At 35.7% G+C, this 15,000-nt stretch overlaps 2 protein-coding genes across 2 annotated transcripts in view; one reads left to right on the forward strand and one right to left on the reverse strand.

Annotated features, from left to right (window-relative positions):
- LOC125034526 (WASH complex subunit 5-like) overlaps positions 1 to 13,809 on the forward strand; it is an 18,328-nt gene extending 4,519 nt beyond the window's left edge. The window contains exons 2-22 of the mRNA XM_047626376.1: positions 519 to 668; positions 886 to 988; positions 1,238 to 1,429; positions 1,601 to 1,821; positions 1,933 to 2,005; positions 2,120 to 2,365; positions 2,474 to 2,716; positions 3,183 to 3,293; positions 3,762 to 3,984; positions 4,227 to 4,405; positions 4,555 to 4,722; positions 4,979 to 5,119; positions 5,360 to 5,542; positions 5,923 to 6,075; positions 6,316 to 6,470; positions 6,828 to 6,990; positions 7,854 to 7,956; positions 8,315 to 8,498; positions 8,656 to 8,882; positions 9,055 to 9,214; positions 12,612 to 13,809. Coding sequence (XP_047482332.1) covers positions 550 to 668; positions 886 to 988; positions 1,238 to 1,429; positions 1,601 to 1,821; positions 1,933 to 2,005; positions 2,120 to 2,365; positions 2,474 to 2,716; positions 3,183 to 3,293; positions 3,762 to 3,984; positions 4,227 to 4,405; positions 4,555 to 4,722; positions 4,979 to 5,119; positions 5,360 to 5,542; positions 5,923 to 6,075; positions 6,316 to 6,470; positions 6,828 to 6,990; positions 7,854 to 7,956; positions 8,315 to 8,498; positions 8,656 to 8,882; positions 9,055 to 9,214; positions 12,612 to 12,753 — 3,489 coding nt within the window. The 5' untranslated portion in view covers positions 519 to 549 and the 3' untranslated portion in view covers positions 12,754 to 13,809. The remainder of the gene's footprint in view (positions 1 to 518; positions 669 to 885; positions 989 to 1,237; positions 1,430 to 1,600; positions 1,822 to 1,932; positions 2,006 to 2,119; positions 2,366 to 2,473; positions 2,717 to 3,182; positions 3,294 to 3,761; positions 3,985 to 4,226; positions 4,406 to 4,554; positions 4,723 to 4,978; positions 5,120 to 5,359; positions 5,543 to 5,922; positions 6,076 to 6,315; positions 6,471 to 6,827; positions 6,991 to 7,853; positions 7,957 to 8,314; positions 8,499 to 8,655; positions 8,883 to 9,054; positions 9,215 to 12,611) is intronic.
- A 94-nt stretch (positions 13,810 to 13,903) lies between these two features.
- LOC125034528 (proteasome subunit alpha type-7-like) overlaps positions 13,904 to 15,000 on the reverse strand; it is a 9,634-nt gene continuing 8,537 nt past the window's right edge. Inside the window, exons 4-6 of the mRNA XM_047626377.1 lie at positions 14,864 to 15,000; positions 14,524 to 14,706; positions 13,904 to 14,400 (exon numbers count right to left, since the gene is read on the reverse strand). The exon at positions 14,864 to 15,000 is cut by the window's right edge and continues 8 nt beyond it. Coding sequence (XP_047482333.1) covers positions 14,311 to 14,400; positions 14,524 to 14,706; positions 14,864 to 15,000 — 410 coding nt within the window. The 3' untranslated portion in view covers positions 13,904 to 14,310. The remainder of the gene's footprint in view (positions 14,401 to 14,523; positions 14,707 to 14,863) is intronic.

Genomic DNA, 15,000 nt, shown 5'->3' on the forward strand with positions numbered 1-15,000 from the left:
TATATATATATATATATATATATATGTGTGTGTGTGTGTGTGTGTGTGTGTGTGTGTGTGTGTGTGTGTGTGTGTACTATATATGTAGATATATGGTCTATCTGTCTTCTTGCTTTTCTCTGTCTGTCTATTTTCTTTAGTTTATCTGTCTGCTTGACTTTGTTGTCTACCTGTCTCCATATGTATTTAACATTTTTTCAGTCTTTATAACAGACATTGCTGTTTATATATCTAGCCATGCATCTTTATGAGCCTCATTGTTCAGATCTCTGTTAGTAGTGTTGTGTGTTTGCTCATCTGTCTGTCCAAATCCCCTTCACATTTATCTATGTCCATATCTACTTCTCTCTGTAATTATCAACCTTTGTAACTGTCTCTTTGTTTTAGGAAGATTATGAAGCGAGTGTAAATTTTCTGTATGTACTTTTATATGTTGGAGCGTATATGTGAAAGTAAATGTACATGTGTGTATGCACCGTATATTGAAATTTATATAGATTTTTGGTCATGCTTTCCAGAAATTTGTAGGATAATGAAGCACACACAGTGATGGATTTTCTAGCCGAGAATAATGTATGCGGGCAGACCCTGCTCCGGCTTGTGGCAAGGGCAAATTCCATTATTGCAGAGTTGATGCGTTTATCTGACTATGTTCCTCAAGTATTCAGGTAATTCCATTTGTTATTGTTGTGAACTTTCCATTCTTTTAGTAATATGATTATTGTTACTTCAAGTACAGTATCTAAATCATATAAGAGCAATATTTTATTCTAAAAGTTCTTTTAAAGTGATTAATCGCAGATAGTTTGGAAACCATAACCTAATTTTCTTTCATTGATATAATGAGGAATTATGATAAAGCACATTCTTTTATTATTATTTCAGATTAGAGACTAAAGTCGAGCAACAGAAATATGGAGACATTGTTTTGGATTTCACGTATTTCAAAGCCCCTGAAGGTTTCAATAAGAAGATTGAAGATACACCCGTAAGACCGTGATTTGTCATTTTATATCACAGCTCGTCAATATATTAAGTTTTCATTGATTCTGTTATGATTTGTATTGCTTGGAATTTATGCGGAAGTAATTTTGTGATTATATTACAAGAAGCCCTTGAACATTATGCTAGTATTAAAGATAAATATTCTAGATATTGTAGAATTATGAAATTCAAGTGAAATTTTATTTTGGAGATCTGAAAAAGTTATCCATAGATCTTTATCACTGAATTGCAGGTGTTAGCTGACATTGATGATGAAATCCGTGAGAATCACAGCTCCATTATTGAGAGAATATATGCGGTATTTGAGAGTATTCATCGGTATGTCACAGACCTTAACAGCTTTTTGCAAGACCTAAATGAAGGAACATACATACAGAGAACTCTGGAGAATGTTTTCACCAATGAAGATGGAAAACAGCTTATGGTACGTTGGAAAATAATGTTAGAGGCTTAGTTTGTATAAAGTATCCAGTGATAGGTTTGTTTTGCTTACAATCCATTTCTTTGTTGATGATCCTACAGCTTATCAAGAATATATAAACTAATAGCTAGAAGAAACTAATGGTAGATAAATTATACTACCCATCTTTCACAGTGCGAAGCTCTACACCTCTATGGAGTTATGCTGTTGGTGGTCGACTCGCTTTTTCCGGGTGTGGTTCGAGAAAGGATCATCGTTGCCTATCATCGTTATGCAGGGCAGAAGGCCTCTAGTGATACTAACATTGATGATGTGTGCAAGTTGCTTAGGTCTACAGGATTTTCAACTTTGCCAGGTAGCAGGAGACCGAATAATTATCCTGAGGATTATTTTAGGTAAGGAGTTTTAAGGATGGAATTAACATCAAGTTACTGTGTATTCTGAAATATTAGTAATTATAATTGTAGTGATTATAATGAGTCTAAAGCTTTTTTTATTGCTTTCAGGAGAGTTGAGCTACCAGCAACTTACCTGAGTTTAGTTTTGGGTCATTTAAGATCAGATGATATCTATCACCAGGTTAGCTATGATAAGAATTCTAAATGTTTGTGTTGCAGTATATTTTTCTTTAGTCCAAATACCAGAACCACAAGTAGTTATTTTACTTTTATGCTGAGCATTTTTCTCTTTCAGGTTCAGGCCTATCCATCCCCAGAGCATCGATCAGCAGCACTTGCAAACCAGTCTTCCATGCTCTATGTTTGCCTATTCTTTACTCCAGCAACTCTCTGCTCCCAGACTGCTAAGATGAGGGAGATAGTGGATAGATTTTTCCCTGATAATTGGGTCCTCAGCTACTACATGGGTATGACTGCAAACTTGATTGATTCCTGGGAACCCTATAAAGCAGCTAAGCAAGCATTGAATAATACTCTAGAGGTATGTTTTAATAGTGGAAAATCTTAATATATATTGAAAAATAATGCTTTACGTATTTACCTATTTCATTGCAATTGTCATACAAAGCAAACAAATATTTGATTTCAGGTTTCAAATATCAAAGAACAAGCTTCCAAAGTAGGTACAAAAATTGGGAAACTCACAAAGCAAACGGACCAGCTACTCTCTGAGGGTGCCATGAGTGAAGCAAGAGTCCTGGATCATAACAATAGGATCCTCAATCTTCTGAGGGAATGTAATGTGACACTAAGATGGGCGGTGCTGCACGCTGCAACCTTGGCAAAGACAGGCGGTGAAGGGAGTAAGAGGTGCAGAGCTGTTCGTGATCAAGTACGTAATGATTTTTCTTGTGCATATAATAGTTGAATTAGGAATTCTTATATGAAAGTTGAAACATATGCTAAGTGGTATGCATGTGTTTGCATTCTCCAGTTCAACCATGACCATCAGGAGGACAGTTTAGTAAATAGTTGGTTATTCTCAAGTGATAATTGAGAACAGTAGGCCATTGATGCCATGAAACTTTAGGTGATCCTCCTCAGCAGGTTTGTTAGGTATGAATATATGTAAAAATTATCAGCTGTCAACATAACTGCCCTTAATATTATTGTAGCAAATAAAGTAATGGTTTTATATATGTATAAAAGAAAGTATACAAAGGGGAAGAATATGACAAAATTACTAACCAGGGAGGAGTGTACAATATTGGAGAAACATTTATTTAAGAGAAATAGAGTAGATCAAACAATATTGCAGGATATGCTTACAAATAAATACCATAACCTATTGTTTTCAGGTTGTGAGTGATATGCAGTACTCCCCCATGATGGTGTTTCACCTGATGCTGAACACAGCTACATTAGAACTTGAACTGAACACCATATACAAGAGGCTCTTTGAAGAGAAGGTAATGATAAAAAGAACTAGAACACTGACTTTATGGCATATACACTCATAGTGAACTGGTATGAGCAGATGGAGGTGAAAAGTTTTGAGAGCTCAGTGTAGGCTAATGTAAGAGAAGCTAACAGTTAATTTTCCTCACTTTACTTGACTTCTTCATTCACTTCAAGCATTTACTCAGGCATAACACAAACTCTGACCCTCCTTCTCACACCTGCTAACTGTGGAAGTGGTCCAAGCCTATTCAATGAATTGGCCAAAATGGCTGCCAAACAGCCAAAAGACCATGATGAGGGCTCTGGCTTGGTAGTGCAGCACTATTAAGTTCCACAGGGGCACCACCTTACTAGTAGACAGTAGAGTCACAAATGGAAAATGAGATGATCTTTATGCTTTATAGTGGCAGTACATTTATCAGACTTGAATTTACTTGTATACATATAAACAATACTGACTTTTTTCTTCTTAATAGTCAGTCAGATGGGATAAATACCGAAAAGAGGCCAATGAGCAAGTATTGGAGCTCTCAGAGGTATTTGCCGGGAGCAGACCTCTTGCTCGTGTAGCCAAGAATGAACGGCTTCAGAAATGGTTCAAAGACATTGGAGAACAGATCTTGAGCCTCAGCTTGGATGAACCTGGATCATCTGGGAGGAAGATTATACAGCTTATACAGGCACTCAAAGAAGTTAAAGGTATGAGTAGCAAAGTAAGGCAGTTATGCTTCAGTCAGAATTTTATGGTATCTATTTTTCCTTGTTTTTACTTGTGGATTAGCTAAAATATTTTTCTTGTTCATGTACTTACCTTAGGGCACATACATTAGAGGAAGGTGACTTAAAATGTACAATAGGATCATCAACCTTGCAATTGTCAACATTTTTCAATTTTACTTGATTACTTGTTCCTCATGTAAATATCAAAATTCTCCTGGTAGAGTTCCATGGTCTGGAATCGAGTGCTGGTGTAGTCCAAGCAGTAGGAGAGGTGGTAGGTGCCTTGCAAGCATTGGTGAGAGTTGCTGGGATCACTGAGGACAACCTGGTTACTCTATCTCTGATATCAGACTTGTCTTATGCATGGAAGTTGGTGGATGAGTATACATCAGTAATGCAGGTGAGTCTTTGATACTAATTATGAAAACATTGTTTGTTTATTTGTCTTTTTTGTAGCTCAAGAAAGATTGACAAAGATTGAAGATGCAGTGAACAGGGATACCCTTTTTTTTGTAAAATAATAGTCTTAGTCCTGTTGTTGATTTTCAGTCTGCTATCAAGAAGGACCCATCTCATGTAGCTAGAATGCGAGCCACTTTTCTGAAGATATCCTCAGGACTAGATCTGCCACTTTTGCGAATCAATCAAGCACGCAGTCCAGATCTCATTTCTGTATCTGCATATTATTCAGGAGAGCTTGTCGCATATGTCAGGAAAGTAAGTTTTATTGACTGTTTTGTGTTCTGAACTGGAGGGTTATTTTTTCACAGTGAAGAGGGTTGATTTAAATTTTGTGGAAAGGTCATAAATAAAAATTTTTATTAGTTTTTTGTAATTCATGGAAAGAAAGGTAAATCTAAAGAGCAGATTAAAAGATCATTCCTAGATGTTAGAGGAAGTGCAATTCTTTGTGTTAGTGTAGTAGCCCTTAGTGTCAATATGAAATATTTAATGATGAATCTCATAATTCCAGGTGCTTCAAATTATCCCTGAAACCATGTTTGGGTTACTTGCAAAAATTATTAAGCTTCAGACAGAAAGGATTAAACCAGTACCCACTCGTCTTGATAAGGACAAGATGAGAGATTATGCACAGTTGCAGGAGAGATATCAGGTATTGATGTTGGCAGAATTTAAGGCAGCCACAGCCATTTTTTTTTCTTTACATATGTTCTTTGAGAGGGAGATTGTTAATATCTATACCTGAACTTTTTAGAGAGTATATTTATAGTATTTTAGAGTAGGAATAAAAACAAAAAAAGTGAAAAACAATCTCAGTAGAACAAGGAATATTAAGAAAAAAATAAAGAGATACAATGTAATATCATTAGATTTTAATATTTCTCTCCTACAGATGGCCGAGTTAAGTCACGGTGTGGCTGTTCTGGCAGAGGGCGTTGCTATGATGGAGACAACTCTGGTTGGTGTGATCCAGGTTGACCCTCGCCGTCTCCTAGAAGATGGTGTGCGCAGAGAACTGGTGCTGTTAGTGGCCAAGATATTACATGAAGGACTGACATTTAATACAAGAGTGAAAGTATGCATATGTGTTTTGAGCTGTCCTCTCATTTCCTTTGACCATAGATTATAAAATGTTTCAGGTTGTGATGAATTGACTAGAGTGAATTTATTACTACTGTATACAAAGTGTGGTAAAGGTATTTCAGTATAGCTATGTCTGTATTTAATAAAATTATATGAAGCTAGTTTATGTATGTATATTTTGTCTTGCTCTCATTGGAATCCAGAATAGAGTAAGTACAAAAGGGCTCACACAATACTAATTATAAGATTATAACCTTATTTGTGATCATATTGTTATGTTTAGCAGGAATTTTTTAAACTGAGGTATGAATCACATTGCCACATATTATGCATACAGTATTTTTAAAGTAATAATTATTTTCTACCTTCCAGGGAAGTGAACTTTACAAAAGATTACGAGCAGTTGAACAACAGATGACTGGTTTTCGTACTTCATTTGAATACATCCAAGACTATATTAGTATGTATGGACTGAAGATTTGGCAGGAAGAAATGTCTCGCATTGTCAACTACAATGTTGAACAGGTAAAAAGATTAAGAGACGTCATTAAGTTTTTGTTTATTTGTTGTAAATAAAATATTTTTGTTTATTGTATTTCATGTCATTGATAATTGCAGTAGTGATATCTACAGGCTTTGTATATGAAGTAATAGATGTAATAATTACATGGCTTTCATCAGTTAAAATTCACTCCATACACTAATATTTATACCATCACAGGAATGTAATCAGTTACACTACTATCTATATTTATACCATTGCAGGAATGTAATCAATTACTCAAGAAAAAAATATCTGACCATGAGAGTGTATACCAAAGTATCGCAATCCCAATCCCAAAGTTCCAACCAGTCGATGCCCAATCTGTGAACTTTGTAGGGAGGCTTGTGCGGGAGATTCTTCGCATCACTGATCCCAAGTAATTTTTATTGATGATGCTGATTTTTATAGTGGAATACCTGATGTTGTGTTTGTTTTATATCCTTGTTTGTATGTATAGATTTTGTGATAGTTGTTGATGAAGTTGTAAATGAGAATAGATTATTTAAAAAGTTGAGACATGAATTAGTGTGTTTATTTAAAATTTGAAAGTTGAGCCTACTTTTCTGTATATAGTCTCTCTCTTTCTCTTTCTCTCACTCTCTCTCTTTCTCTCTCTTTTTCACTCTTTCTCTCTCTTTCTCTCCCTTTCTCTCTCCTTCTCCCACCCAACTTCAGGTCATGAAGTAAGTAGGAATCACAATTAGTTGTCTGATTCATTATCTTTCTACTGCAGGACGACTGTGTATGTGCCACAGTTGGGAACGTGGTATGACAGTAAAACTCACACAGAAGTGCTTTCAAGTTCTGTCATGGGGAAAGTGGAGTCCAGTATTAGCACAGCTGGGCTTACAGGTGTTGACAAATTGCTGGCCTTCTTGATTGTGACTGAGTTACAGGTGATTTGATTTGTTGTATTTATTTGCTTATTCGCTAATTATATGCTTAGCATTTAACTATATTAAGATTATCAAGATAAATAATTTATTCACTGTAATTTGCATGTAAATGATCTGAAACTGGATATTTTGACTACTAAAGATCCCAATTCTTCAGCTCACCTAACCTATTCAACTGCAATTAATCCTGAATTTTCAACTCTGCCTAAGGATAGATATGGTCTTTCATATTTGAAGAGCTGGAAATAACAAACTATGAAATATATGCCTCTTGCTGGCTTGTCAAAAAGTTATGTGCATATGAAATGAGGGGAGGTAGAGGGCAGGGGATACTTCTCTTTGCTTAGAAGGGACAGAGAGGGAGGAATGGAGACAAACCAACCCAGATATATAGGTGAAGGTCCAGTGAGGTAGGATATATGGAAGATTTCAGTTACCATCATTACAGGAAATGTTGTATATGCAATAATAAGAGCCCAAACTACAAATTAACTTCAGTTTACAAACTCTAATCAATGCAGACATCTGGGCTCCATCATTGCATTCACATCATTTGCTATAAAGGTAGTAACACTGTTATGGTCTTGTGGCCAGTGGGAGTATGTCAGACAGTTCCAGATGTTTCCCATTCACACCAAAATAGAGGCTGTGAAACATGATTGAAGGTGCAGTTTCACAATATAAATAATCATTGTAGCTTGCTTATTAGATTGACAAGTAAGCAAGGAAGGTAAGTTTCCCAAATAAGTTTCACTGTATATTCTTAACAGAAGGATGTCTTAAATTTATTCTAGGGAAGTGACATTGAATATTGGACCTGTGGTTTTCATCTCGACAACAATGACACGTAACTTTCATTTCAGAATTTGGTTCGGGAGATTGAGGTTGCCTGTCAGAAGGACCCTACCATAAAGGAGATACTAAGAACAGTAGCCCCCCAGTTGACTCCAAACACTCATGTAGTTGGTAAGTAGTTTTTACTTGATTTAGGAAAGAAATTGTGTTGTTTCTAGATAGATCATGAGAGAAGCTGTATTGATATATAATGTTTTAGAAGAAATAAATTATGTAAGAAAGGGGTTGAAGTAGTGAATGCAAGGAGGATTGTACAAGAAATAAACAGGATGGAGGTAAAAATGACAAAAGTATAGGTATTTTTTTTATCCTTTAACTTTTTATTTGTATAAAAGGGTAAGATAGAAACACGCACACGCACACGCACATGCACACACCTTCTATATAAATATATGTCTGTCTTGATCCCTGTTGTTTCTACATTTTTTCTCATAGTATTTTGCTTATCTAATCTACTATCCTTCAACAGCACAACCTCAGAGGCAGTATGTTGGGTGGGCTCAACGCACTAATAAATTGTCGACATCTCTTGTTGATCGTATCATGCGAATAGGGCAGATGCAGGTCCTCAGGCTCCATGCTGCAAATCGTCTCAATTCCTCATGCAAGTTTGATGCCAAATATCTTGCAGCTGCACTTTCAACCATGAATACGTAAGGTTCTTTAAGTTTGTGTTTATTGCCTGTAATCATTGTAATTTTAAGGTCACTGATGACTCACAGTATCATTGTAGAGAAATGCATCATACTAATATTACTCTGTAAATTATTCAACAGTTTACTAAAGCTACCTTTGTGTTTTCATCTTTAGATCACTTATGTCAGATGTAAAGAAGCATTATGCTGATCCTACAAGGCCATACCCTGATGAGGACGGTGCTCTAACCAGTGAACTGAGTATCTTCTTGGAATGGTGTGGGATGACCCAGCCTCTCAATAGGATCTACATCACCACACAGGCTCTGAATCCTCTGAGCATGGTGCTACTATTGACTGTGATCAACCAGATTCCAAAGATACATTATGCAAAAATGCTTGGTATGTCAGACAGAAAGGGATTACTACTTTTCGCTGGTGTCCTTGATATGTTCTGAAAAAGTTAAAGTAAAAGCTTTCAAATTAATTAATGTTAAGTTCTAGAGAAGAGAGAAACTATAAAGCCTCTTACTCATGGTTAAATGAAAGTAATATATGTTATATATTGAACCAGGTACCCTGACTGGCATCAGAGGCACTGAGGGCATTGATGGAGAATTGCTTGTAACAGGACTTGCATCCCTGTTGCGACAGTTTCACCAGGATCATACGCTCCGTTTCATTGAGCTTCTGTCCCAGTACATCACATCCTTCACAACACATACTGCAACAAGGTTTGTGAAGTATGGATTGCTTGTAGAGGTATTTGCACAGGAATATCTTGGCTTTGCCATTAATTATATGGAGAGTCATTTTTACAAGACATACCCCTAAAGTGTCACTGACATGCAATAAATTTGAGTTTCAGGAAAAGTGCAAGAAGCCTATATGATCTCTCCCTCTTTATCGCATTCTTTCTCTTTCATTCACTTATTCACTCTTCCTCTCCCTCTCTATTATTCACTCACCCCTTTGATTTCTCTCATTCTTGCTTTTTTCCTCCCTTTATTTTATTAATTCTCTCTCACATTCATTATTCTAAAAAGTTAAAAAGACCATAGAAAATTATTAGTTGTTTCTGCATCAGACAGAATAGCAGCATTGGCCTCCCTTGCTCTTCTGGGATTCTTATTTAGTTTAATGGCTGCTTAGGTTAGGGTTAATATTTGATTCACAATTTGAGTTATAGTATTTTCTTCTCAGGTATATGTTTTTCATCAATTCATAATATAAATTATACAGTTGGATTTTCTACTTCTTTCAGTATATGAGTAATGAGCTAGCTGGCAGAGCTATAATACATTTGATAATTCATAAGAAAATTTTCTTCAATTATGTATGTTTCTCAAGCACTATTGATTAAATTAATACTGGCATTGTCAGTTGATCAGTGATTTTGATTAGAGGGTGGAGTGAATGATACCTAAACAATTTCTGTTATGGAAAAAAAATAAAAAATAAAAATAAAATAAAATAATCTGTAATGACCATGGTAATTATGATAGCCTACATGTACTTTTATTTGCTCATTTTATAACTATAACCTCTCTTTATCTTTCATGTTTTTGTTTTTGTTTTTTCCATAGGTACATTCTAAATTGTATAGAGGAATATTTGCATTACAGAATTAAAGTTATTAAAGTGTTTATATATGATATATGCAGTATGATAACATATTTGTTTATGCTAATGAAACAGGCATGGCCTATATATCTCTACTGAATGCATTATAATTATCAGATTAAGTACCTTTGTTGATGAGCATTATTAAATGAAACTATATAGATTTTGGAAAAATATCACTGGGACTGAACATCACCTTTAACTCATTCACGCTGGGTAATCTTGTCATATCCCATACACCCAATCTCATGCCCATTGTTATGTTGGGATTCCCCCTGTCCTGGGCATCAGCCCTTGGCTCAACCATTTTTGCATGCTCTTTTCTCCCTCTTTGCTTTTCCTTTCCCTTCAGTTCACTTCTTAAGGTGTAAGAGCCAAACTGAAAGGATGAAAGGCTGGCTTTGTCAGTTTTTAATGGGCTCCAAGAGCCATTGGCACAATATTCCCTTGGTTATTATCTAGCCATGGTCTACCTCTCATGGGTACCTTGAGAGGTAGATCATTTCTCTCCCCCCACATATTTCAGACTCACCATGGCCATCACCATAGAAACATTGAGGCTTGCCCCTTCATCAACTAGCCTATCCAAAATTGACTTCTCTGGTTTCCTGATTCCAAATCATCCATCCAGGTCATTACTCAACCTTCAGAATACATCACTTCCTCTCTCCTAACATTGTTAACTCCATCTCCTCCAACAGTCTTCTTCATTTTCTACCCCCTTCTCTCTTGTTACTATACTTCATCCTTATTGTTCTTTTCCCTGGAGTACTACCTCATTCTACACCCCTACCTCTTTATCCCATCCTTGCCCCTCTAATATTTCCACCTCTACAAACCTTTCCCATACTTTTTTCAGCCGAATGGGATCATTTCTTTGTCAGAGTAGGGGAATCATAATGTCTCCAAAAACAAATAGCTAAAGTTTCCTTTCACAGTCATGATTCCAATGTTTACACTTTGAAATAGTTGCATTGTAGTCCTAAACTCATGCATTACCTACCCTGACTGCTTGCTCCCTCCTCACATAATACTTGTACCAGATCAGTTTCCATTTTCACATGCTACAAGGATTGGTCAGACTGTGAAAAACAACTTACTTGCTTGCCTCATTGCTTATGATGCTTTATCAGTACATTGTTACACTATCACCCCCTTAGGGCTGTCATACATCTTACACCAATATTGCCAAGATTACCTTCCATAGACATAACCTCCCCAATGAAGTTTATTTTGGTGACCATACTAACCTCTCCCTCATCAATAATAAATGTTGGAATTTTTGATATCCTGCCAAGCACTGTCGCTCCACAGCCTGCCCAATCTGGTCATGACTGTTCAAAGTGCTCTGCACAATCATGCAAGTGTGTTACTTGTGGTAGTTCCCATAAATGTATTTTGTAGGTGCTGCCCTGTCTACAAGTTCAAGTGAGGCCAGATGGGGAAGCACACTGATGGGGTTCTCCTCTTGCTATTCCAAAACTCCTCCCTTCTTCCTAAGATGTCTCAGCATCTCCCCACCCCTCACTCTCCTAGTCAAATTTAATTATTAGACAATCTAGACATTCCACCTTGTCTTGTACCATATTATCTTCTATACCTATCTCCTCAGACATCTGTCACCTTTTCTCCTCCTCTAAAAAAAAAAAAAAAAAAAAAAAAAGATTCTTAGATCTCTCCACCCTAATCCCCCCAGAAACTCTTGAGGACACCCAAAACTTCCTAAACAGCCTAAGAGAATACTTCTCTCTCATCCACCCTCCAATCCCTCTTCCTCCCACTCTCTCCTATACATCCCATCCTCCACTTCTCCATATGCACATTTCCCCGTTCTTCCCCTTTTATCCCTCCTGGATGCTCACATGACACATTTCTATCACAAGTGTCCTTCCCTGGATTTTTCCCTCTTAACCTTCTTCCAGATACTTCACCACCTTCCTGTTCCCTGGTCTCATTTCCTGGGTTCTTCTCCTATTTGTCTGATATTCATTTCTACCATATTACTCACTGATTGCTTCTTCTTCCTTTTTCACTTGCATAGATATTCTCTATATGATCTAATCACTCTTTGCCCTTAAACCACTTCAACCATTTACTAATCCCTTCCTACCCCTATTTACCTTTTACCATATTATCCTGTAGTGCTCTACTATCTTTTCCATCTAACATATTTTGTCCTAATCATCAACTCAATTTTACATTTACATTTATACTTTATCATAGTGCTATATGACCTTTGAAGCCAAACACATATATTTGTTTTAACTAATAACCAATAACCATTGTCATGTCTCCAAAATTTTCACTTGATGCCTGGCGGTCTAGCCACATTAGGCAGGCAATGGCCCAGGTATAGAATGATATAGCCTACACATGAATAGGTTAAGATTGAAATAATGAGTGTGCATAAATACTAGGAACTATTATTGACTGGAAACTTGGATATATGAAAAAAGAGAAACACTGGGACTGACAATATTAACATTGCTACTTTTACTTTTTCAACAGTACTAACAAGGCTGCAGACTTGCCTCATGAAATACTGACTGGGCTAGCAGTTTTGCAAGAAGTCGCCAAGAAAATGGCTGTGTCCAAGAAAACACTGTCATTATATGTGCCTCAGCATCTTCTTGCTGCACATATAGGCTAAGCTAATGTTCCTAAAATCTTTTGATTTTTCTCTATTAAGAAGTTGACATATGGCTGTTGATTTTCTTGTTTTTGAGTAGAATACTAAATAGTTATTGTTGGATGTTGGCACTTGTCTGGGAGATATAGTTAATGTATATATTTATACAGTTATTTTTGTAATTATAAGACTAATGTCAGTTGAACATAAATCTCATTACAAATAAAATAATTAAAGAAAGCTCAGAGAATTAATACAAATATAATGATTCCTGACATAAGTAAAGCACAGTAACATTCCATAGGTACTGATAACTATACTCATAATAAGCATAGCATTAACCCATAGGCACTAGATAATTGCAGTTTTTTTGAGTTTTGTTTACACATAGATGGCTCAATAAATTTTGTCACCAAGTAGTCAGTTCCCCTTTCCTTGAATTTGGGGAGTTTCATTTTTCCTAATGCTGTTGATATCATTACTCATTATTAATGACATTGGGATATTATCAATGCAAATACTTTTTTTCTGAAAATCAAGGAAAAGGATAAACAAGTTTGATCAAGTAAGACTAGCAATTGACTCTTTGGTGACTAAGCTCATGTGGAGCCAGCTATGTACAAGCAAACTTAATAAATCAAAATTACAGTGGTCATGGTATATATAGAATGCCATCCTGGCATCATCAATGGGTTAATTGCATGTATGTATATATAATATATACACAGTATTTATTCACTTTTTTCAGTTATTATTTTAACATTATGCTCCTTCATGTGATTTTCAGGTTTAATTTTAGTTTTAGAATATTGAAGATATTCAGCAGATATTTAGGTTTGACTAGCATTACTGACAAAAAATAAACCTAAACAACTGCTGAATATCTTCAATATTCTAAAACTATAATCAAACATGAAAATCACATGGAGTGGCATGAGGCTAGTCATATCATAATTACAGCATTGCATTTTAAATGTTCTGTTTTACTTTGTTTGATATCAAGATGTGTATGAATTCACTTGGTGAATAACTCAAATATAAATGTAATTTTAAATAAAATATGATTTGAACAGAAAACAAGAATTTTATTGCCATTGCCCCTATATAATGTATTCTGTCTCACAAGAGGGACAAGTAAATATTTAGGATTCCTCAGAGAAAAAAACTGACAAATTTTCAATAATTTTTATCTAATTCCAAATGTTCATTTTGACATTTCGGAGTCGTGTAAAAATAAACATGAAAAAAAATGTAAATGTAAACGTAAAAAGTTGGCTGAAGATCTGAAATGCTCGACTTAAATTTTAAGCAATCTCTTTAACCATTTGGTTAAAATACGGCCAAACTTTAACAGTAATACAACAGAAGTCGAAGGAAAACATTTTTAAAGGGTTAATGAGATATGTATTTTATCCTCCTTTATTGAAAAAGAGAGCTTAGTTTTGTATAAATAACATTCTGCAAGGGTAAGCAAACTGACTGATGTTATAAATCAAAATACCTCTTGGTAAGCATGATTCTGCTGCAAATATACTTGAACTTAAAACATTACTAGCAATTACTTTTAATGTAATACAGCTATTTCTTTTGTTTCTTCTTCTCTGCTTCCTCTTCTTTCTCCTTCTCAATCTCTGCTACAATCTTTTCAAGGCTGCCAATGTCTAGCATCTGAAAAATAAGGAAGATTTATAGAAGGTAATTTTCATGTGTAAATTGGAACTCCTTTTACCATTACCTCATTTATAACCAAAATCATTCATGCCAACATTCACGAAAAGACAAATATATTACCCTCATTGGCTCATTGGGCTTCATGATTGCAACTTCTACATTTTTAGCCCCAGATTGGACCACTTCTAGCAATGCCTTAACTACTAGCTTGATGGCTCCTGCCTCTGTTGAGACTACCTCTTCAGTGTAATGCTTCTCCAAGAATTCTCGCACAGTCTTTGCACTCCGACCTGTGGCATTGGCCTGGAAAATAAGTGATGTGATTAATTCTTGTACAAGATATTTCAAGGCTGAACAAGTGGATTCTGAGTTTCTTTGGTGATGGTATTGCCCATTAATAGAATACTGATCAATACACATAATAATGAATAAATAAATAATAATCATTATTAATACTAACCTGCCACTCTGTATATGTACCAGAGGGATCTGTCAGATATAAATGGGGTGTTCCGTCCATGTCAAATCCAGCAATAAGACATGAGGTACCAAAAGGTCGACGGCCATTGCTTTGTGTGTACCTCTGCTTCAATGTGG

This window comes from Penaeus chinensis, chromosome 18, assembly GCF_019202785.1.
Source record: "Penaeus chinensis breed Huanghai No. 1 chromosome 18, ASM1920278v2, whole genome shotgun sequence".
Taxonomy (NCBI): Eukaryota; Metazoa; Arthropoda; class Malacostraca; order Decapoda; family Penaeidae; genus Penaeus; species Penaeus chinensis.